At 40.5% G+C, this 24,085-nt stretch overlaps 1 protein-coding gene across 1 annotated transcript in view; it reads right to left on the bottom strand.

Annotated features, from left to right (window-relative positions):
• Nucleotides 1-13,886, bottom strand: part of PNPLA8 (patatin like phospholipase domain containing 8) — a 34,732-nt gene extending 20,846 nt beyond the window's left edge. Inside the window, 8 exon segments of the mRNA XM_021384944.1 lie at nt 63-120; nt 4,399-4,570; nt 8,111-8,205; nt 9,524-9,675; nt 10,909-11,058; nt 11,540-12,526; nt 12,528-12,743; nt 13,718-13,886. Coding sequence (XP_021240619.1) covers nt 63-120; nt 4,399-4,570; nt 8,111-8,205; nt 9,524-9,675; nt 10,909-11,058; nt 11,540-12,526; nt 12,528-12,656 — 1,743 coding nt within the window. The 5' untranslated portion in view covers nt 12,657-12,743; nt 13,718-13,886.

The raw sequence follows: 24,085 nt of genomic DNA, 5'->3' as shown, positions 1-24,085 counted from the left end.
GAACTCTTAACAGGTACCCACGGAGTATACAATTAGTGTTTACATTAGAACACTGTACTTACCTTTGGACATTTGGAATTTCTTGCAGTTTCAATCATTAGATTTGAGCCCATTTTTTCTCTACAAAGAAATGCAAAAAATGAAAATGCCCTGTGAGTTTTATCATGAACAGAAGACATACGTTTTCATAATCCCTTATTAGAATTGTGCATTTAGAAGAAACACTGCTTGGATTTCACTTTAATCATCAGGTTTTTGGAGTTAATTTCAATGGACCAATGCTTCATGCTTTCTAGGCTGCTGGAAATGAGTTTGAAGAGTGACTGGGGTCTTGATTCAGTTACTCCCTTCATCACATAACCAAAAACCATCAGGATTAGTCACCTACTTTATGAGAGCAAAACAAAGTACTTTGCTGCATTTAAGAACTCAAAAATCAGCAACCTCATCAAGAAGCTTCACAGGAATAAATGTAAATGTTTTCCATTAAGAGAACAAAAGCAAAGAAAATAAATGCACGATCCTGCATGATTTAGAAGAATATTTTCCATAACAATAATTCAGTATGCATTTAGCATTTATTTTATAGGTGGATATTTTTCCATATTTTGTATTCTAATCGCTAATGAGAAGGTAAACTTCCAGGTACAGGACACTGGAGGCTATCAGCATACTAGATAATAACCTCTTAGCAGCTTTGACTTGTGTTTGCTTACAGTAAAGTTATAAAAGCTTACAGAGTGAGTGCTCAAACATAACAAGTTTATATAAACAGCCAGAAGAAAACAGAAAAACTAGAACAGTATGCCAGGTTCTGCTTGCAAATGCAATCAATACCACATTACATACTGATATACAGTAAGTATAATTTTCTTCACAAAGTAATGAAAATAAATGATTGAAATCGTTCTTCAAATTGTAATGCAAGGAATCAATAAGAAAAGTTAAAACAAACATGTAAGACAAAATTGATGCCCTTCAGCACTCTGAATAAGAACTAAAGCAAAATCAGTTGTAATTTTCAGAAATTGAATTTATAATATGCCCCATGAATGAATGCAACGTTAGTTGATTATTTTCAGCAAGATTACTTCCTGGAAATAATCCCATCAAATGCTAAATACGTATCGCACACCTGTATATTGTAAATTTGTACACTATTTCAAACAAGGCTGACAAACCTATCTACCATCTAAACAAAAAATTTGCTCAGCACAGCTATGGTTTAAATTTAAAATGAAATACAAAGCACTTTCAGTAACTACATGGGGAAACTAAGTTATGACTTTCTTATTTCCATAAAGATACGCTATATGACCTTTCGATTTCTTCCTCAGTTCTAGGCTGCAAGGAAGCCTGCATGAATCCGTACTGTTTCAATGAAATGTTGTGTAGGCATAACATTTCCCTTCAACACTGCAAAATTGGGATAACAAAGAGTCATCTGTTGATATGACTTCTCCTGGTAAGAAATCCTTAAAGACAACGGAATGGAACAAAGCTGGCTACTCTTTAAGGATGCCTTTCTAAGAGTACAAGAGCTCTCCATCCCTCAGAATAAGAAAGCAGGCAGGGGAGGCAGGAAACTAGCATGGCTTGGCTACGACCTGCTGGTCAAACTGAGGGAAAAGAAGGGCAAGTACAGTGGAAGCAAGGATGTGCCACCTGGGAACAACACAGAGATGCTGTCTGGACTTGCATAGATGGGATTAGGAAAGCACAGATGGAACTGAACTTGGCAAGGGATGTTAAAAAACAACAAGAAGGGGTTCTATAGGTACATAGGTCAGAAGAGACAGGCCACAGAGAGCATACTTCTGCTAAATGAGAAGGGAGAACTGGCTACAACAGATACAGAGAAAGCTGAGGTACTCAGTGAGTTCTTTGCCACAGTCTTCACTGGCAGCCAAGACTGCCATATCCCTGAACCTGAGCCTCTGGGTGGGAACTGTGGGAGCAAACTCTTCCCCAGTGCAAGGGTAGAGCATGTTCAAGACTGACTCATGACACTGAATGTGTACAAGTCCCCGGGGCCAGACTACATGCATCCCAGGGTCCTAAGGGAGCTGGCTGAGGTGGCTGCCAAGCCACTCTCCACTATATTCGAAAAGTCATGGCTGTCAGGCAAAGTGCCCAGGAACTGGAAAAAGGGAAACATCACTCCTCTTCACAAGAAAAGGAGGAATGAGGACCCGGGGAACTATAGGCCGGTGAGCCTCACCTCTGTGCCTGGGAAAATCATGGAACTGATGCTCCTGGAAAACACATTAAGGCACGTGAGGCACAAGTGGATGATCTGAGACAGCCAACATAGCTTCACTAAAGGAAGGTAGTGACTGAGTAACCTAGTTGCCTTCTATGATAGAGTAACGGCATGGGTGGACAAAGGGAAGGCAACTGATGTAGTTTTTAACATTTTTATCAAAGACATGGATGATGGGATTAAGTGCAACCTCAGCAAGTTTGCTCATGACACCAAGCTGAGCAGTGTGGTTGATACAGCAGAAGGAAGAGATTCCATCCAGAGGAACCATGATAAACTCAAAAGGTGGGTACTTCTAAACCTAATGAAGTTCAACAAAGCAAAGTGCAATGTTTTGCACTTGGGTTGAGGTAATCCCATACATGTATTTGAACTGGGACAAGAACTCCTTGAGAGTAGCTCTGTTGAGAAAGACTTAGGGGTTGTGGTTGATGAAAAACTTAACATGAGCCAGCAGTGTGTGCTTGCAGCCTAAAAGACCAACTGTATCCTGGGTGGCCAGCAGGGACAGGGAGGTGATTGTTCCTCTCTATTCTGCCCTCACAGAGCCCCATCTGGAGTACCATGTCCAAGTCTGGGGCCCGTAACACAGGAAAGATGTGGAGCTTTTGGAAGGGTCCAGACAAGGGCCAAGAAGATGATCCAAGGGCTGCCACCTCTCCCATAAAGATAGGCTGAAGGAAGCGGGCTTGTTCAAGCCTGGAAAAAGAGAAGGCTGTGGGGAGACTTCATTGCAGCCTTCCAAAATTTAAAAGAATTTTATCAACAGGGCGAAATCAACATTTTTCACAGCAAGACAGAGGAAGACAGAGGGGGAATGGTTTTAAACTAGTCTAAATCTCCCTTCCTTTACATATCAGGGGGAAGCTTTTAACCAAGAGAGTGGTGAGGTGCCGGAACAGGTTGCAATATGTCCTGTCCCTGGAGGAGTTTAAAGCCAGGCTGGATGGGGACCTGTGCAATCTGATTTAGTACTTGATCTAGTAGCTGGCAAGCCTGCCTGTGGCATGGGGGTTGGAACTTGATGAAACCTTGAGGTTCCTTCCAACCTGTCACAACCCAAGCCCTTCTGTGATTCTATGATATGATTCTATGATCAGTACATTTAATTTTTAATCTACTTTAAGAATAATGTAATTACCTTGTTTCTGTGTACTGTACGAGTAGCATGCTTTACTTCCCTTGTGTTAAATGTAGCTGAAGAGAATTTTTAATTTTAATTAGAGGCATGTAAATACTGTCACATGTGCTAATTTTTGTAATTTCCTAATTTTCTGGCCAGAAGAAAAACATGATATTGATTTCATCAACAAATTTATTCCTGAAAATATGCAAGAGCAGAAAGAAAAATGCTTGGAAGCTTCTCTTCACTTCAGCAAAGCAGTGAGATGCTTACAACTCAGGAAGCACAGGCCATTATAAGAAACTTGTTGTTACTTATCCAAAGAAGCTTTTTACCATTTTACATCTTCTCTCATATTAAGTCATTTCTGTTCTTTCAGTAGCAGTACCAGCTTACACTACAAATTTTAAAGAACTGAACTATCAATATGAATACAGATGAATGAAAACAATAGAATTTGTAATAAATTATTTCTGCCAATGATTATTTTTCCCAAATATCCGTTAACACATCTTTATATACCTTTACATTGCCAACTTCAACATCGTGAGTATTTTTTCCATTGCAATTCCGATAGGTTTTTTTTTTTTTCTATTTTGTAGGAATGGGAAATGGTTAAAATCCTTCAGAGCAGCTAAGATTTAATATCCCTCTTACAACTTATTATTTCAGTTCTTACTATATCTCCTTACAAAAAAAGGCACAGCAGGTGGCTAGTAAAATTTGATGCAGATCTGTAATGAGTCAGATCAAGTAGCTGGCAAGCATTCAAAAATATAATCAGAAATCAGTGCATTAAAGCTTACTCTGTTCCTGAAAAAAATATACATTAAAGGCTTTCAATGTTCTGTTAAATATGAAAACAGAAATTTCAAAAGAATGAGGCTACAGACTAATTTTTTTTTGTTTGTTTTAAAAATTTGCTTACCAAGGAGACAATAATAAAAATGAAGGCTATCAGGCTTGTAACAGTAAATTATATTTCACTTTTTTCTTTTAAAGAAAAACTTACTTGAGCATTTTTTCCCAGATATCACTGTCATAAAAGGCATGGCTCCAGCCCATTTTTACTGTTCCAACAATAACGTTCTGCTTAAAAACATCTGATCCCAACTTGTGATATAGTTCTTCACAATCATCCAGAGGGATATGGAATAACCCCAACATAAAAGCTAATATAGCTCCTGAAAAGAAATATTTTGAAATGTTAAGTGTAGCACATAATGAGACTATAATGATGGATTACTAATTACCATAACTTTCATAGGTTAACAGAATGTCTGTTTTGTGAAGGGCAATCAATTGACATTTCTATCACCAAATTCCCATCCACAAAACATAAACAGTACTTTAAAAGGACAACTAGAAGATAGGAAGTCTATTTTCAAGAACATACTAGACACTGACAAATGGTATTCTTTTGTTTTGCAGATTTCATCCCTGCCAAAACATATATGGCAGAAAACAGGTTAAATCCACTGCTTTATTTGGAAAGAGAAATGAATAGGAGTAGTCTGTGCTGCAGTATTTAAAAATATTTGGAGCATTACTTGCTAACTTACAAACTCCTTGATTCATTAAAGGAAACTGCTAGCAAATTGTGTAAGAAGGGAGCTTTGACTATTTTGGAATACATTTGGTTGCAACCATTTACAATTAATCATTCACGGAGGCCTTGTAGAAGGATCTAGACAGAATGGAGCACTGGGTGATTATCAACAGCATAAGTTCAACAAAGTAAAATGGCAGCTGCTGCACCTGGAATGGACTAACACCAGACACAGCCTGGGAGACCAGTGGCTGGAGACCAGCTCAGCAGGAAGAGACCTGGAGGTGCTGGTGATAACAGGCTCAGTATGAGCTAGCAGTGCACCCTGGCAGCCAAGAGGGCACACTGCATTTTGGGGGGGTGCATTAAATACTGCAGTGCCAGCCAGTCAGCCCAGATAATTCTCCCCCTCTGTTTAGCATTGATACCATAGCATGTGCAGTTCTGGTCTTCACAATATAAAAACATATATTAAGGTCCTTGAAAGCTTCCAGAGGAGGGTAACAGAACTGGTAAAAGCGTGGCAAGGCAAGTCCTATGAGTAGAAGCGGAGAACACTGGTATATCCAGCCTGAGAAGAAGAGGCTGATAGGTGACCTTATTGCTCTTTGCAGCTCCCTGAGGAGGGGAAATGCAGAGGAAGATGCCAATTTCTCCTCTTGGGAACCAGCAACAGGACATACAGCACAAAGCTGAGCAAGAGGAGGTTCAGACTGAATGTTAGGGAAAATGTATTTACTGTGCGGGTGGTCTAACACAGAAACAGTTTCCTAGAGAGGCGGCTAATGCCCCCAACCTTGCCAGTGTTGAAGAGGCATTTGCATTACACCGTTATGCTCTAACACTTGGTTAACCCTGTAATGGTCAGGCAGTTAGACTTGATAACTTTTGAAGGTCTCTTCCAAATGAACTATTTATTCTATTCATACACACTGCCATCTAGTGTGTGCCTAAAAAAAGAATGACTTAACTGCTGTAGGAAGAAACAGTATTCAAAAAGCACAGCTGCAGAATACCAAATGCAAAAACATATTCCCCAGCACCAAAACCCACAGTCTGTTAGCACACAAATGGCAACAGATATTATCAGTCGAGCTACCCATTAGAGGGCTTTGCTGCAACCCTTGGTAACAAGACACTCCCAGGAGTGTAAAGTTAAAATCAAAAGGTATAGTCTAGGCTGTACCTGATGACCAATGAAAACATGACTAATGCTTCCGCTACATTCTGGCCTGTTATCACAGACTTCTACACTCCAGCTATTATCTCAGCCTTGGCTGCCCACGTTTTAGAGGAAAAAAAAAACACCAACTAAATAAAACCTGAGAAGCTAAGGAGCATATCTTGAAGAACATGGGTAAACAGCAGGCTAATAAAACATAAGATAGGCAAGAATGTAAGCTGAAAAATGAAAGTATTCCTTCCTTATTCAGCACCAGTAAGACATCAGCTGAAGTGCTTTATCTGGTTCTAATGGAGATTAACTGAAAAAAAAATATATATATATTCACAAAAAAACAAACCACCATGTGTCAAGGTAATTAATCTATAAGGAAAGCCCAAGTAAACAATAAAAGCCTTTAAATGCACAGCAAACTGCCTCAAAGAGAAAGGAAACAATGTCATCCATGTCCCGGGGGAGTTAGGGCATGGGGAAACACATTTGATCTGCAAAAGGATGATTGACATTACCTTTTGGAAATGTTGTTGTCTAATGACAACAGAGCACTAGAACAAGGTTTCTGAAGACATCTGTTAGGATAGAAAATCTGACAACTGTCAGCAATGAAACAGACATAGCTTATTCATCTCATGGGAAATGAGATAGGCTTCTAAGGTCAATTCCAACTCTGTAATTGAATGACTTATTTACGAATTGTCCTGAAAACGTACTTCTTCCATTAGAAAGGTGTTCAAAAAGCATTTCAAAACTGGAAAGAAAGCATGGGGAAAAAACCCAAACCATTAATAGAAATGCCAACTTAATTTCAGGAGGTTCCTAATCTACAAATCCATGAAAGCTAGAAGAACGCACAGGGGAAGTAGCCCTATATTGTTCTTAACTTCAGCGGATTTTTGGAGAAGATCCTTATGAAGTCCTCATGCAAACTTTATATACACCCAAAACATGTTATCAAAGAGATGACTACAATTCATGTCTCTAAAGTAAAATGTGTGGTTCTCTAAGCATACTGTTTTCCATTGCATATCAGAGCATGTCCATGATCCAATCCACCATATAATACTTCAGAAAGGCACTAATTATTAGATTACAAAGATTTAGGAAAAAGTCTCATTAACATTCTTGGAAGAGATCCACACAAGGAAAACACAGTAGTATACACTTGGCCTGATCACCTATTCTTGATGTTATAAACTGTTCTATGTGACTGAATTGTAAGTGCACCACTACTGAGAAGTATCTCTGACTGATGTATTCTCTCTTCACTTCCTGCAAAGTCCCTAAATACAAGCAAATGTGCAGGTAAGATGTCCTCAGCTGGTTAAGTGCTGTGTCCACCTATGAAAGCACACCACGCTCCAGAGTTCTGTGATAAACACACAGAATTCCCAGTAGCTCAGTTCACGGAGCAATAGTACTTCTTGCTTTCATCTTTGGACTTTTGTACAGCACAAACACAGTACAGCATTTACATTAACTTTGTTCTACATAAAAAAAAACAACATTCAGTGGCCATCACTGCATTTCATGGGCTTGAAGATTTTCTGGTACTTCTAGACCCAGATATTAAGCTCAGCAATAGGCAAGTGAGTTAAGTGTGCAGAGCTCATTACAGCATAATTATAGGGATCTTTCTGTGTGGCTGCCACACTTAACTATCTCTTATCTTTTAACTCTTAACTTTTCTCTTATCACTGTGTACCTTCAAGAAGAGTCTTGCTTCATTTTCTCTGTATTTCCATATTAGTTGGAAGAGCAATAAGGCCTCCCTCTAGCCTTTTCTTTGTAAGGCTGAATTAACAAGTATATCAGGGATCACTCAAGGTTTTTAATGTAGAAGAGCTAAAAAAGAAAGCCTTTAGAAGTTATACCTGTACTTTCCCAGCTTACACTCAAAATCAGAAATCTGGCAAGTTTTGCAAAATCTACATCTAACTTCAGATGTTTTTACTATATTCATAACAAAATTGCAACTTGTAGATTAACAATTACCTGTGCTTACACCACAAATGTAGTCAAAAAGATGATGAACTGGCTTTCCAGTAAGTTCTTCTAGTTTCCGTAGTGTTTGAAGTGCAACTAAACCCCTGAAATACACAAAAAAAACCCAACACATTCATACACAATGGTAGCTTTATTTTTTGTAGATTTAATTAAACCTACCTTTGCTTGATTATAACTGATATCTACAATATTAAGACTCTGGGATATGTCAGGGAATGAAAACATGTTGGTATCCTTTCCAGTCCAATGCTGAAGAACTGCATAAAGCAGAAGAAACACTAAATCAAGCACCATATTGGCAACACATTCTGCTGAGAACAGCCTCTAATGCATGCTACCTCTAACCCTATCCCGGCTTGTGCTGAAGAGCACTATTCAGCCCTGTTTAAAACCAGCTGAGCACTACCAAGTAAGCCACACAACAGACAGTAGTCAGTGCTCAGGCTTACTCTCTCAACTTGTTTCATTTTAATGGTACAGATACAGTTACTGGTTTCTAAAAATAAAGTGTCTTAAGGGAAACAATTGGAAACTCCAAATTAGTAGCAAGTTCTTGAAAATCTTATTCTGTAAAACATACCACAAAAAAAAAATCTCCTCAATTCACAAGGAGACACATACAGAACTCTTTTCTTCCTATTCATTTTATTAATAAGTTTATATTAATTTCACAGTACTGTGTGTGCTCCCAAGTTGTCTTCACATTTTACTGGAACAAAAGAATACCTATACAGTCAAAGATACAGACTACTTCCCATGAAACAAGTTCAAACTTAAGTACTGTGTTAATATAATGCATAATAGTTATCAATAATATATATTGTTATATACATAATTATTGATAATAATTATGCATTCTATTATCACAGTAGCCCCATATTTTTAAAATACTACTGTTTAATGCAAATACCAAGTTTGTGCCATACTCTTACTCCTTATTGAATGCTACTCATTCTGGTGCACATAAAGAAATACTACAAGCAAACAAAGTTGGTGGAACTATTTATGCTATGGACTTTATTGTTAGAGTGCGGAGTATAAAGATTAATCAATCAGTAAATATTTGCTAAAAACATTTCTTCAAATATGCCTCAAAATAAAGCTTTCAGTAAACAAGATTTTAAACTTAATGCACATGATTTTGCTGCAACTCTCTCCAAATTCTGGTAGGTACACAAAGTAATGCAAAATTAGAACACGGGTAACTAAGGGCTTGTGGTATATATATGAATGGAAATTTAAGCACAAACACAAAAGTAAGTTCCTACAACTTGAATAGTTAAATGCAACAGAGTTGTAAATCAGGAAATTGCATGTTTAGGGACAATTATTAAAAAGAAACTGCAATTCTATTTCCAGTTACACTATGAAAAAAAGTCTATGAGTAGATAGAAGTTTCACCTTGTTCCTCCTCCATCAATAGCAAGGACTCGAATTCCCCAGCCTTTCACTGGATCTGTATATCCAATTACTGCTAAAGTCTCTCTAACAGCAGCCTGAAGACTTTCATCATTTGCTTGTCTCAGTCGCAGTAGGCATGGGATTATCCTTTCCTACAGTTAGAATGAAATAGCTTTGTATTTGTCAAGATGCTTACGCTGAAGAAATTCACACTCAAATTTACTAGTTTTGCATTTTAGAGTAACAGCAGTATATTAGTTGAAGGAAAACTTCCTTAAACCCATCTCTATATGTAATAAGGGGAAGAAATGTCTCCAATATTATGCTGTATACTCCTTACTGTTAAAATTGCCAGCTATCAAAATTCAACAGTCAAGCTGAAATTTGAATCCTTCTAATATATTTACTGGTATTTTAGTTGTTGTTGGTTGTTTTTTTTTGTAATTTTACCAATTTAGTTTTACTGACATTGTCACGTTTGCAAAATAGAAACTTAAGTATTGAGCACATCAAAGTATAGCTAAAAGCACAGATTTTGCTGGATAAATATCACTCTGTGGCAAAGTAGGAAGTGCATTTGAAGTAGTACATTAATATCAAAACAAACATAAGTTAAAATTCTTCCTCACACAGACTAATCTTTACATTTGGAATTATTATCACAAAGATATACAGGATTATAATCAAGGTGGGAGTAGCAAGCATATTCTCTCATAATAAAACAATTCTAACTATTCATGTGCATGCTTGATCTGTGCCAAGCCAAGGTAATTCATCTGGCTGGAACTTTACCAGTTTTACAGTTCATGTCAGCTACTTGTCACATCTGGTGGGAAAAGACATTGGACTGAAGCACTGTGATTAGGCTAGTATTGCAGGAATAGCCTACCACCTACCTCCCGTCGTCTCACTGCATGCAGCAAAGAAAACAAGTAGAACTAGATTACACAAACTTATTATTTGATGGCTATGCTCCAGTCCTGTCCTCTCTCTTTGAAAAGAACATGTAAAGAAGCACCACAACTATCATACACACAGAGATCAACTGTACCGTACATTCCTTTCTGGCCAAGTGCAAAACAGAACACAGTGTACAACCATCGTCTACCACTAGAATAAGCTATATTATCTATCCACGTGACAATGCTGTATGCTTCTAAATTAAACATAACAATCCCAAGAGTCTTGGGCTAAATTACTGATAGCTTGCAGATAGATCTGCTAGAAACAGCTAAACAAATAGCTACAAAAAAAAAAAAGTATTCACACCATAGTCTTTACAAGTAGAAAATATGCCTAGCCCACAAAAGCACTGAAGAAAGTTTTACATTATAATAATTCCTCTGTCAGATACTTATCGCCTGTTTAAGCGTAATTATTTGCACCTTAATTGCAACTCCTCTGCTCTCTGGAAATTCCAGAAGATGGTAAGTCAGTTCTTCAACCCTGCTGATACAGACTCTTCGATTGGAGGATCTGCGTAGGGCTTGGACTAAAGCTCGAGTCCTGTTGTCGATACTCACTCTTGCTATGATCTAAAACAGATAAAAGTTATACAAAGAACACAGGGCAACACTAAGACACGTATGCAAAATGTCAAGACTAACAGCAGAAGGTTATTTTAAGATTTCACAGAAGTCCTGGACAGCACGTTGTACTACAGGTCTGCTATAGAACACAAGGATTTCTTACACATAAACAGGCTTTGTTTACCAGAAAATAAAAATGCTCACAGTTAACAACGCACCAAACAAACTGGTATCAGTATTTCTAATGCGGTGTATTATCAGGGCAACTCCAAAATTACAGCAGGCATATCATGAAAAAGCATAATGTTACTATAACTACTTCAAGAATAAATAGCTGTATCTACCCATAATGCCTATAGATATGACCTATATACACAACTATACATATGTGTATATATATATAATATGTATACTATACATATTATAGCTGTGTCTGTATTCATATGTAGAAACAACATATGTGTAAAAATAACACTGAAAGACTTGCCTTTTCCCTCTGAAGGGACAGATGCTTTTCCCTCTCTTCTGCAGTCTTAGTTTCTTTAACTTTGTCCTCCTCATCCTTCTCAGACGCTTCGTTTTCCAGCTGTTTACTCTTTTCCTGCGCAGCAACTTTTGTATCAGATCTTAACTTGGGAACCAATCCACCAATGTAACTGTCTACAAAAGCTTGTACACTGTTACTTGGATATGAAAGAAAGTTTGCAATACTTTTTTTAGTGGAAACTGGAAGAGCAGTACTCGACTTCTCAGCACCCTGAGTCTCTGCTTCCGGAGCTAAAGCAGCTGCTGAGTTCACTGTCTTTTCTTCACTAATTACAGTATTCTCTGATGAGTCAAGCTTTGCTTCACTTTTAGAGCCCTGTAACAAAGCATCCCTCTTCTTCTCTTGATCCATAACAGAATTATTACGGAAGTACCAGTTGATATGATCAGCTACAAAGTTATAAGTCTCTCCAAAACTTGTAGAAAGGTAGCTTATATGAAAAAGGTGGTTTTTAGCAGTCACTGAATCTTCCGGAGTGTCTTGATTAGTGCCACTTGTACTGCTTAACACAAACTCCAAGTTTTCATTTGAGTTACAAAATTTCTTGGCAGCTAGGCTTCTGTTGCAATCCTCCTGAGTTCGGGCATCTATGACTTGTTTACCACTTTCCAGATTCACATTGAGGTTATTTTCATCTGCGTTACTTTTAGTATCTTTTCCTAGAGTACCTGAGTGTGACTTCAAACGAGCTATTCGTGAAACCAGTTCACTGTGAGTGCCAGACACTGCCTTTGAAACAGATTCTATAGTATTCCTAATTCGGGACATGCGATTGTTCACTTTCGTAAGTCCTTTGGAAAAAGTTAAAAGTTTAGAAACTCTGTAATACAAAAAGTCACGACTCAAGATGTGTTTGTTATACCACAACGTTCTGCTTCTGGCCCATTTGCACTGAGGCTCGCTGGTATGAAGAACTCTTATGATGAATGGCATGACTTATCCTCCAGCAGGCTTTAGGTCTATACAAACACAGGTACTTGTTTCTTTGCTTCCACCAAAGACTTTTTGGGTTAATCACAAAGAACAAATACGCATCTAAAGACAAGTGAACTGTCATTACTTATAAATTAAACCTTTCCTACATTCGTCTACTTCATCCTGGAAAATATATTTCAATAAATAAGCCTCAAATTTGTGGTGTTACCTGGAAGAAAATAAAAATAAAACAAAAAATAATGGAAACATCAAGTAAAAAACAAGTTAGACTAAAAGATCAGAGCTGTTTAAAGCTTATTTACTGCTCCAGTAAAGGCAGATAAATAACCTTACGGTGGTGATACCTAGCGCTCAGGGCACTTGGTGGTAAAGTCCCAAGAACTAAATTTCTAGTGTGCTTCCTAGAAGGCCTAACATTAATTAAAAGTTAACGTTCACCTTGAGCAACATGCAACCTTTACCAAAACCACTTAGTGGCACACAGAAAAGCACTTGCTGGTCCTTCCCATAGGCAGAAATCTGCACCTTCTCCAACAAATGATTTTGTGCAAAAATACAAGCTTCCAAATGAAAATGACACCACACTGTTGCCCCTTTGAGGAACTCCTCTCAGGGCAGAAAGAGCACCAATGCTTTGGTCAAACCTACATAAAGCCAAACTAAGTTCAATGAAGCGATCCCATCCTAAAGCCAGTACAGTATATCATTCTTATTCTACGAGCAAATCACGAACTTTCCCAGGGCGGCTCGGAGCTTTACAGGGCGCTCACGAGCCGCACAGACGCGCGGGCTCAAATCCGCCATTCACCTCAACGGCAAACGGCGACCCCCGCCCAACCGCCGAGAAGCGCCACAGCTGGGGGGGGCGGGCTCAGCCGCAGGCCGACGGCTGCTACTCACGGTCTCCCTCGGCAGCGTCCGCTCCGACCCCTCCAGCGCTACCGCACCCCCGACCCGGGGCTGATATAGGCGGGGAGGCGTTGGGGGAAGGGCCGGAGGGCGTGCTTTGTTTGTTTGTACCTTTGCCACTTCGCGGAAACGATTTCGCGAGCTCCGCGTCAGAGGGCGGCGAAGCCCACCCGGTCCCGCCCCGCCCCACGCCCACCCCCGCGTGCCCGGCACGCGCCGGTGCCCCTTCCTCCGCCCCTACACCGAGGCGGCCACGCCGGCGGCGGTGGGTACCTGTCAGGCAGCGGCTCCCGCCGTCCCCCGCTCCCCCGGCCGCCAGGCGGGACCCGCCACACTCACGAACAAGGCGGCCGCCGGAGGCCGTGGCTCACCGGGTGTTGCCCCCCCCCCGCGCTGAGTAGGGCGGCGGTGACAACAACCGATAGCTGGGGAGCTGCCAGAGTGCGCATGCGCCACTCCCAGCGCGCCGGAAACAGCTGAGAGTGACATCCCCCAAGCGGCGGGGCCGGGCGGTGTGACGCGCACCTCGCGCGGTGCCTGGGGGCGGAGCCCGGCGAGGAAAGGTCGCGGCTGAGGTGGTGGCGGCGGCGCATGCGCGCGAGCTGGAGCTGGCGGGCGACGTGCGGGGTGGCACGGCTAGGCTGGCGCGGCCCGAAATAGCTGAGCCTGTCCGCAGGCAGGCAGGCAGGGAGGTGGTGGACCAGCCGGTTCTTCACCCTCTCCTCAGGCGGCTTGTGGAGGTGTTGGGAGTGAGGGGCAGGGGCGGAGTCCAGCCTTTCCACCTTCCTGAAGTGTAATTCTCCCGGAGTTGCCTCAGTGTGCGGCACTGATTACAGGAGGTGTGATGTCACCGTGGGGTGATGGGCTCCTCGCCCTGTCCTGGAAGAGCGGCAGTGTTTTGTTTGTGGGTGAGGCTCTGTCACCTACTTCTGTTCTTCCTCACTAATGAAAAAGCAAAAATTAATTTCCTTACCTAATGTTTTCTTTGCCCTAGGAATATTTTTGTCTGTTGCACATTGTGTTTAGTATAGGAGTCAAACCGATTCAGCAACCTACAGGACATGCCCCGACTCTTGAATATTGGATGAGTTACAGAGTATCCCAAATTGGAAGGGCCCACAAGGATCACTGAGCCCAGCAGGCTCTATGCAGGACCACCCAACATTCAAGCTCTGTGTCTAAGAGAGTGTTGTCCAAACACTCCTTGAACTCTGGCAGCTTGGTGCCATGACCGGTGACCTGGGGAGCCTGTTCTATGCCCACCACCCTCTGATGAAGAGCCTTAGTTCTCACCACACAATCTGACCCTCTCCTAATGCAGCTCCATGGGTCCTGTCGCTGTCACCAGAGATCAGCACCTGCCCCTTTGCTCTAGGACATACATAGCATACTGAATGGCTTGCAGTTCCTTTTTTCCTGCCTTTGTGATTTTTTTCACTCTCAAGATTCAGGGCAAGACCCAAAGGCAGTTCCCCCACACTACTCCCTCAGAGGATGCTTGGTGGCTGCAAGGAGCTCCTGAGCCACCTGTTGTACAGGATCCCTGTGGCACAGCACACTGACAGGTCCCCAGGGGCTCACCTGTTCTCTCTGAAGCCTTCTCAGGGTTGCTGCTTTCCAGACTGCATGAATCTGTTCTTCGTGTATGTGGGTCAGCTCTTTGTCTGTAGGTGACTATGCACCTGGTTGTATTATTTAGTGATATCTTCCTCCCGCCAAACGCTTTTAAGACTTGTGTGCTATTCTTTGGTTTGTTGTGAGTTTTTGCTATGTGTGATAAGACTTTTTTTCTGAATCAAATAGAATCATAGGATTGCTGAGATTGAAAAAGACTTCAAGATCAAGTCTAATCATCAACCTGACCTTCAAAATCTCATTGCCAAACCATGCCCCCTATTGCCACATCCACACTAATGCCATGTTCTTTTCCAGGGATTGGGACTCCACCACTTCCCTTGGCAGCCTTTTCCAGTGCTTGACACTCCTCTTCTTAATTTTTCCTAATGTCCAGTGTAAGCCTCATCTGGTGCAACTTGAGATCATTTCCTCATGTTCTGTCACTTGTCATCTGAGAAACGAGACAAACACCCTCCTCGTGGCAACCTCATTTCAGGTAGTTAAACAGAGCTATGAAGACTCCCTTCAGCCTCCTCTTATACGGACTAAACAGCCCCACTTCCATCAGTCACTACAGTTTTCTAGTCTCTTTTCCAGCTTCACTGCTCTTCTCTGCACATGCTTGAGCAACTCAATACCCTCCTTGTAGTGAGGGGCCCAAACCTGAGCAGTGTGTGAGGTGCAGTCTCACCAGTGCCGCGTACAATGGGAACATCACTTCCCTAGTTCTGCTGACCACACTATTTCTGATGCAGGTGACTCAGTCATGGTCTCTGCCCTAAGTGCCAGACATAGCTATGCAGGTAGCCTGTTGTTTTATGAGTTTCTTTATGTAAAGACCACTTACTGTTATGTTACAAGAACATTACGGTCCTGATAGATTTTAGGCTAAGGTACAGGAGCAGTTTCTCTGCTAGCAGTGTTAGCCAAAGCAGCCTCCCCAGCTGTGTCTGCCCTGGTGCACACCCTGGAACTCCTTGTTTGTTTGCCTGGTGGTGAATGGAGGTGGATCTCATAAGAAGCAGTTGCCCATCTGAAGCAACAGCTTGGGCTGGCTTTAAGTAGGATAAATTGCATTCTTATAGCAACAAAAGATTAGGAAAAAGAAGACCAACAACTTCAGTAAGAAGGTTCTGCCCCCTTAAACCTTATACTGCTGGTCCATATCCTGCTTTTCTTTGTCAAATAAGATAGTGAAAGTTGCTACAGATCCCTTCAATCTGTACAAAGTTCTTTCCTAAACAGTCACACGTTCTCCCGTAAGCCCTTCTGTGCCAGCTCAGGTATTTATTTTACCGCTGAGATGTGTATATACCACCTCTTCTAAGGAAAAGATTCAGGGATTTCACATTCCAGGTCTGATCACAAACACAAACATTCTTGCATACAGGTCTCCCTGAGAGTGACCAAACCTGTTGATCTAAGCATGTTCAGAGACCCATGATTCATCAGCTTTGCATACAACTCAGCAAAATACTTAAAAACACTGGACCTTTTGTCCAGAATTCATATATTCCCAGGCACAAATTCTGCATCAACACCTTCTCAAATATTTCACCAGTTTAGCCTTGTCTTTCATAGAATCACAGAATTGTTAAGGTTGGAAAAGACCACTAAGGTAATCCAGTCCAGCCGTCAGCCCATCACCACAATGCCCACTAAACCATGTCCCTCTGTGCTACATCTACCTTTTTTTTTTTGAACACCTCTAAGGATAACTCCACCACCTCCCTGAGCAGCCTGTTCCAATGCCTTACCACTGTTTCTGGGTAGAAATTTTTCCTAATGTCCAACATGAACCAACGTAAAGCTATTCCCTCTAGTTCTATCGCTGTTACCTGGGAGAAGAATCTGGCCCCCACCTTGCTACATCCTCCCTTCAGGCTGCTGTAGGGACTGATAAGGTTTCCCCCGAGCCTCTTCTCCAGACTGAACAAGCCCAGTTCCCCCAGCTTCTCCTCATAAGACATGTGCTCCAGACCCTTCACAGCTTTGTTGCCCTTCTCTGGATACACTCCAGAGCCTCGATGTCTTTCTTGTAGTGAAGGGCTCAAAACTGAACACAGTACTCGAGGTGGGGCCTCACTAGTGCGAGTACAGAGGGACAATAATCTCCCTGGTCCTGCTGACTACACTATTTCTGATACAAGCTAGGATGCCATTGGCTTTCTTGGCCTCCTGGGCACACTGCTGGCTCATATTCAGCCAACTGTGAACATGTCATGGAGTAGATTATACAATTCACTTGTAAAAGAGAAGCAGCAATGTACATATTTTAGTTCTATAAAGTGATTCAACAAAGTTTACATGACTTAACATGACTTGTGATGGCAAAGTCACTTGATTATGTACTGAACAGAGAACAGGGTTACACAAAACTGTCAGGGAGACCCTCCTGGTGAGTTACAAGGTTTAGAGTGGATCTCTGGCCAACAGTTTGTGTATAAAGGATTATGTGTGCAATCAATCCTTTATATCACTCAGTACCACATAGCAAGTTAGCAAGTTATTAGGAGATAAGTAGTCTCTCCATCTTGAAAGAAGTGAAGTTCCAAGAAGTAACTATTAGTCACTTACCAAGTATCTATCGCAGGTAAGAAATCTCTTGACCTTGAGGAAGAGCCTTGAGCTGAGTCTCTACTCATGAAGGAGGTCCTGGCATGCAACCCACTGCCATGCAAGGAGAGCTCCATAGGCTCTGGGCTGTCCCCTAGTTATAAAGTGAGGTGATTGACAATTGGTCATATTTGGATACCAGCCATGTTTGATGGGTGTAAGCTATCTCCCACAAACCCGCTTTGACCCTGGTTCAGCTATCATCACCAGACATATCCATCACTGCAGCCACTGATGGCCCTTGCCTGAGCAAGACTAATGGTCAGCTTATGGGAGGCTGGGGGAAGCACACCATCACACTCCACCCCATGACTATAGCCAACTGATCTTAGCCTCACAGAGTAGTGGTGAGGTCACCCCTTGCCTGTGTGCCATTAGTAGTATATTGATAATTTATGTGCTCACAGATCCATAGTAAGTTGATAGTGAAGTATTGCTATTTGTTCTGTACTACTTTGTATGTTTTAGGTGGTTGAAGTTGGGTTATTTGTTTTATCATGTACAAAACCTTCATATACAATATGATTATAACAACAGACACACTAATGTTAGAGTTAGTAAAATCATAACTGAATGAAGCAGATGATTAAAAATCCATGTTTTTGTCAGTAACCACTCAAGAAGAGTTTCCCACCAGTCATGCTCTCCATCTTTTCTCACTCTTTCCAGACATGGTGTATCTCCTCTGCATCATGATAAATGGTGCTTAGGCTTTTAGTCCATTGTTTCAAGCATATTCCAGTAGCTGACACAGGTCATTTCATCGCAGCAGTCTCTTCACCAGTACGAGATTCATTCCAGTACAAGCAGGCAACAAATCCAGAGTCAGTATATAGTCAGACTGTAATAACTGAAAAGACATAATGGGAGTTGAATAATTAAGGTTGCATCCCATAATTTCAGTAAAGTTAAAAGCACAAATATTTATAAAATCACAAAGGGTTCTTATACAAACACATCCTTTTCCAATATATACAAGTACAGATTCAGGGGTTTCTTTGGGATATACTTCAAAATAACATTCTGCTCAATGTCAAGACAAATGTCTCGAGTTATGATGTTATGAATCATAAGTCCTTGTCATTTCCATGCAATGCACGCTTTAATATCACAAGTTTGCCATTTGTTTCTGTCTCGTTGGGCCCACACTTTTACATCCTAATGAATAGAGTTTAGTCTCTCTGTGACTTAATCCTAGTGCAATGGTTGGAAACATGATATATACCAAAATCTTACATATCGTTAAGACAAAAGTGGTGGCTTTATTGTTGATGGGATCAGAAGTAAAATTAAGTAAATACCTCCAGGACTGGAATTCTTTTTCAAATTTAGTTGAATTGTTTCAAATCATCTTTGAAATTCCAGTGGATAAGGTGCCTTCTTTGCCTTTTCTTATAATTGCTGCTGCCATAGGTTGCATTCACAGTTACAATTAAGAATTAATGTTTCTCTATCAATTAAATCTACAATAAGTTGGTGCTCCTTGCCATTGATTTTTGTACCCAGAAATCTGAAATGTCTACAGATGGATTCACTGATTACCCAGCTTCCTATTTGAATTTCTTGGCCAGTTACGCCTTGGAACTGATGGAGATGGTTAATAATATCTCAAATCTATTTATTTTCTAAGTATGTTTTCGTTCCGTGCCTGACCATAATGTACATGTTTAAATCTCTCTTATTAAAGTGTATTCCCATACCCCTAATTGAGACATTAAGAAGAAATATTCTCCACTTATCTAAAAGATAGGCACCTTCACTAAACTCATTTTCTGGATTCTCTTAGGAGAATTCAAAGGAGAGCTGATTCTCCCCATTTGACTAAGCGCCTGATTTTTAGATAAGGAAGATGAATCTGCCCAAGATATTCAGAGGGTGGCAAACTCCAATTAAAGTACTTTTCATACAGTATGAAAATGATCCAATTTTTACACATCTTGAGATATATTTTAATTTTAATAGAATGTACATTTGCTATTTTAAAATTACATTTGTTTCAATACTTTCTTTGGAAAGCTTCAACTAAGATTTTTTCTATGATTATCAATATTTTGTCTGCTGATGTCTATTAGATTGAACGCCTAGCACCTCAAGCTCTGTCAGACTGGTCCCTTAAAAAGTGACAGTTTCCAGTTTCAGATAATACTGAAAGTAGTTTCATTTTAATGATTATTATCCCAGTAACAATTTTAAAAATCAAAGGCTTTGTCCCTCTCCCTCTGCCTTCATTTGCAGTACGCTTCTCTCTTTTTCATTTTAAATAGATTGAAACTTCACTGGATCATCGAGTTGACTCTTAACTCTTGAACTGACTTCTGAACTCTGTGACACTCCACACCCTGTGATGTGGATCAGCTTTGAAGTGAGACTGTCCATCACATTTGTCCCCTTTCTGTGCCTGCTTCCTGGGGTGATCGGTCTCTTCTGGGATCAGTTTTCTTAATTAGAACTTTTGATGTTGGTAAGACAATTAAACCTTTTCTTGGATTGATTTGGTCATTTGGTACTGGTGATTTTATGCACATTCATATGTCACTCAGGTAATGCCTCCTTTTTATTTCCATGAAACTTACAACGGATACAAAAAGCATGGTAACACTGTTTAATAGAGCAAGTTCTCAGTTAAAAGCCACTATTTTTCTACAGTCACCTCCATTAGCTATGCATTTTTTGCCAGCAATGAACAAGAGCCTGTATGCTGCTCTCATAAAAATCTGTACCAGTGGAGGTGGCCCACTGTTTCACAGCTGCTACGGCAGCATCGTTATTAGGAAAACGTTGCCCATGCAGTCCATCTTTCATTGGCCCAAACAGATGGAAGTCAGAAGGCCTCAAATTCAGACCGTATGGTAGGTGTGGTAGGACAGTCCAGCCAAGATTGGCAAAGTGCTCCATGGTCTTCAAATTGGTATGGGGTCTGGCATTATTATGTTGTAAGAGAAAGGCTGTCTTCTTTTCTGGCCTGACTTGGCAAGTTTGAATCTTCAACTTAGTCAGCATAGTGATGTAGTGGTCAGAGCTGCTGATTTGTCCAGGTTCCAGGAAATCCAGAAGGATCACCCCCTTCCTATCACAAAAGACTACATATCACTTTGACAGCTGAGGGCTCCACCTTGAAGTTTTTCTTTGATGGGAAATTCACAAGTTGCCACTATGACACCAGGTCATAGGGATGGCGCCATGTCTTGTCATGGGTAATGATGCAATCCAGGAAACTGCCACCTTCAGCCTTGTATTGATTCACTAGGTCCTGAAAAACTTGCATATGGCATTCTTACTGTTTCTGTGTGAGCACTTATGGGACCCACCTATTGCAAACTTTGCAATATTCCAGCACTGCCACTGCTGTTTCCAGTGTATTGAAGCTGATATTCTCCAGTTGTAATCTGCCAAATCACACGATAGCTGATCGAGACACTCCTCATTTCATGCTGTGGCAGCTGCTTGTGGCTGTCCAAAACATGGCTTGTCTTTCAGGTTGCTGTTGCCATTGCTGAAGCGCACCACCCACTGCCTCACTGTGCTCACATCCACGGTTTGTGCTCCATAGCTGTTCACCAAGCATCAATGAATGTCAATGTGTTTATTTTTTTTCCACGTAGAGGAATTTAGTGACATATGCACTTCCACATCAATTGCCATTTTGTCAGACTCCCCCTCTGCTGCCATCTGTTGCATTGCAACAAAATGGAACAGAATACTGGCAGGAAAGTTCAGCTTCTACTTCCAATACCATGTACGTCTGCCTTTGACATCTGAGCCAAGATAATAAAATAGGAGGCGTTACTTTCGGAGCTGCTTTCCTGTATAATCTGTCATAAGTATAGTCTTGTTAAGTACAACCTATCATAAATATACTTGCTAGTGGTGACTTGTTATCTCTAATAAACAGAAGTTTTTAGAAGATAAAGTTGCAATCTGCATACACCTACAGGCTGAGTAATCCTTTAGATAGTGACACTGTTTCAGTCGCAGAGACCACTGACTTCAGCTTAGATTAATTAAACCTGATCAACTTCCAGAGGTGAGCTGTTATTTCTGGAAAATATTTTTGCATATACTTTCTCTGTACAAATAATATGAAGATATTATAAGTATGTATATCTTTCGGGCATTAGTAGATGTGTTTTTGTTTTTTACTCACCCATTTAATTATGGATAGTGTCCTGGTAACACAGAACAATCAAGACACGCGAAACACAAAATTTGTGTTTGTTTGGGGAACAAACACAAATATTTCAAATCTCTTGGGCAAATTAACAGAAATTGGTAGACCAGTGTTCTGCTAATAATGGCATCTGAGATAAGTGCTTAAATCGAACATCTTCAATTAAGATCTAGGGAAAATGCTTTTTTCTTTTTTCATCAATGTAGTATAAAAGGCAGAATCTGCATAGTGCTCTGCTCCCAATGTTTTTAAGCTTTCTAAATGCAAAACACAGGTATTCTGCCTTTTAACACTAGATGGCAGACAAAAATGCGAAAATATTTCCCTGTTCTTGGAGGTACAATATTGAAAAATTAATTTGCAACTTGAATAGGCATTCACTGTTCTCAGACTAATGAGAATGAAGACTATTGGTCACATACTTCTGAGAGCTTGGATACCTCCTTCAGCCTTTCATTTGGATGTGTGTTTTTTTTTGGCACAAATACTCCAAATAATCAAATGAAACTTTTTGACATTAATTTCTGATTGCTTTTTTTTTTTATCTCAGTTACTCCCCTTCAGTATTTTTCTCTTGTCAAAGAATGACTGAAATTCTCTAAGCCCTAAAAAGGGCTTAAACAAATCAAATTGAAGAAAAGCTTTCAGAGGCAACTATCCTTACCAGGCAGTCTCGTGGTTGTGTAGTTCACTTCAGTAAATTAAAAAAAAAAAAAACAGGCAATGTAAAACTTATATTGCAACTGCTTAGTATCTTCATCTTATATCAATTTTCTAAAATAATTAGGCAGCTTTACTCCTTGTTGTTACTGAATTTCAGAAAGTAATAGAGAAGTAAAATGTATATTAAGGAGGCAGCTCAATTTCATAGAAATTGTAGTACTAAATATGAGTTATATAATCATCTATCAGCCAGTAATATTTGGGGCTATTACTCCATTTCCCTCCCAGTTGCATATTCTAAAAGAAGCGTTTGATACTTCATTTATCAGGAGGGTCAGTGTCCCTGAGGGTACATCTGCAATGAATCATCCATCAAAATCTGAATCCATCGACCTGCAGCATCAAGCTAGTGTGCCTGTTGCTGGCTCTGGGCTACTGTCTGCACCATGGATGCAACATTTACTCTCTATGCATGCATGAGTTTTTGTTAGCTAACAGAACAGTCTTGAATTGCTGTGCAGAAACTTGATTTGCATTGCTTATTTTGCATGATGTGTGATGCATTTATAGAACTGGTCGCCAGCACATCCTTCGTTTCTGTTAAACCTTGATGTGCATATACAATACTAGAACCATAACAAGTCACACCGAATCAAACCTAGTGTTTCTCTCTTTGTGCTGCTACTGTGGCTGCTCAGATTCTGTCTCAGACTGGCTCCCTTCAGTGACGCATTATGCAGTGCATGCAACCTCATGAACTATAACCAGAAAAGATGCAAATTGTTCTCATTGAATCTTTTCTATTGTTTTCCAAATTGCAGAAGTAACTGTACTAATATAGAAGGTAAGTTCAAAAGTACATACGACTCTTCTATCTCATGGTTAGGAAGTCACTGACAAAGATGACCATAGCTTCTGATCTTAGTTCTTCAGATTCTTCTCACTTTGCAGTAGTTTTTGATATAAAAGGTACATACAGGATGAAACACCGGGGCATGGCCTGTCCTTCTCCTTCCCATGGGAGTGCTTTAGCCGCAAGGATGTAGAGCTATGTCCTTTTTTCAGACAGTCATGGAATGTTTTGAGTTGGAAGGGAGCTTTAAAGATTACCTATGGTTTCCGTGGTTTTTTCTTGGTTCCATGAACCTTCTTTTCTGCATAGTCACCAAGTTTCAACAAGAGAAGAAGAAAGCATTTTATGCTTTGCATTGCAAATACATCAAGGAGCAATACATTTTCTTATGGAATCAGAAATATGTATTTAAACTTCCTGAAGCTGAAAATGGCACTGAACTGTTTTCTTGAATCACCTGGTCAAATATTCTGTTCAAAATAGTTTTACACTATGTATTGTCAATGACCTTATTCCTTTTCTTCTTTCTTCCTTTTCCTCCTGTTTCTCTTCTCCCTACACACAGACCTCCATTTTTCTCACCCCATTTAAAATAACTGGATTAGTCCCAGTGTGTTCCCTGAAGGAATGATTCTAAGACACCTTTAGAATTACAGGCTCTGCATTTTCAGAGGATGAAGATACCAGACTTGGGAGTTAAGACTCAATTAGAATCTCTATCTGG

This window comes from Numida meleagris, chromosome 1 (assembly GCF_002078875.1).
Source record: "Numida meleagris isolate 19003 breed g44 Domestic line chromosome 1, NumMel1.0, whole genome shotgun sequence".
NCBI classification, from domain to species: Eukaryota; Metazoa; Chordata; class Aves; order Galliformes; family Numididae; genus Numida; species Numida meleagris.
Note: the sequence above shows the minus strand (reverse complement) of the source record. Positions and strands in the feature narration are given on the sequence as shown.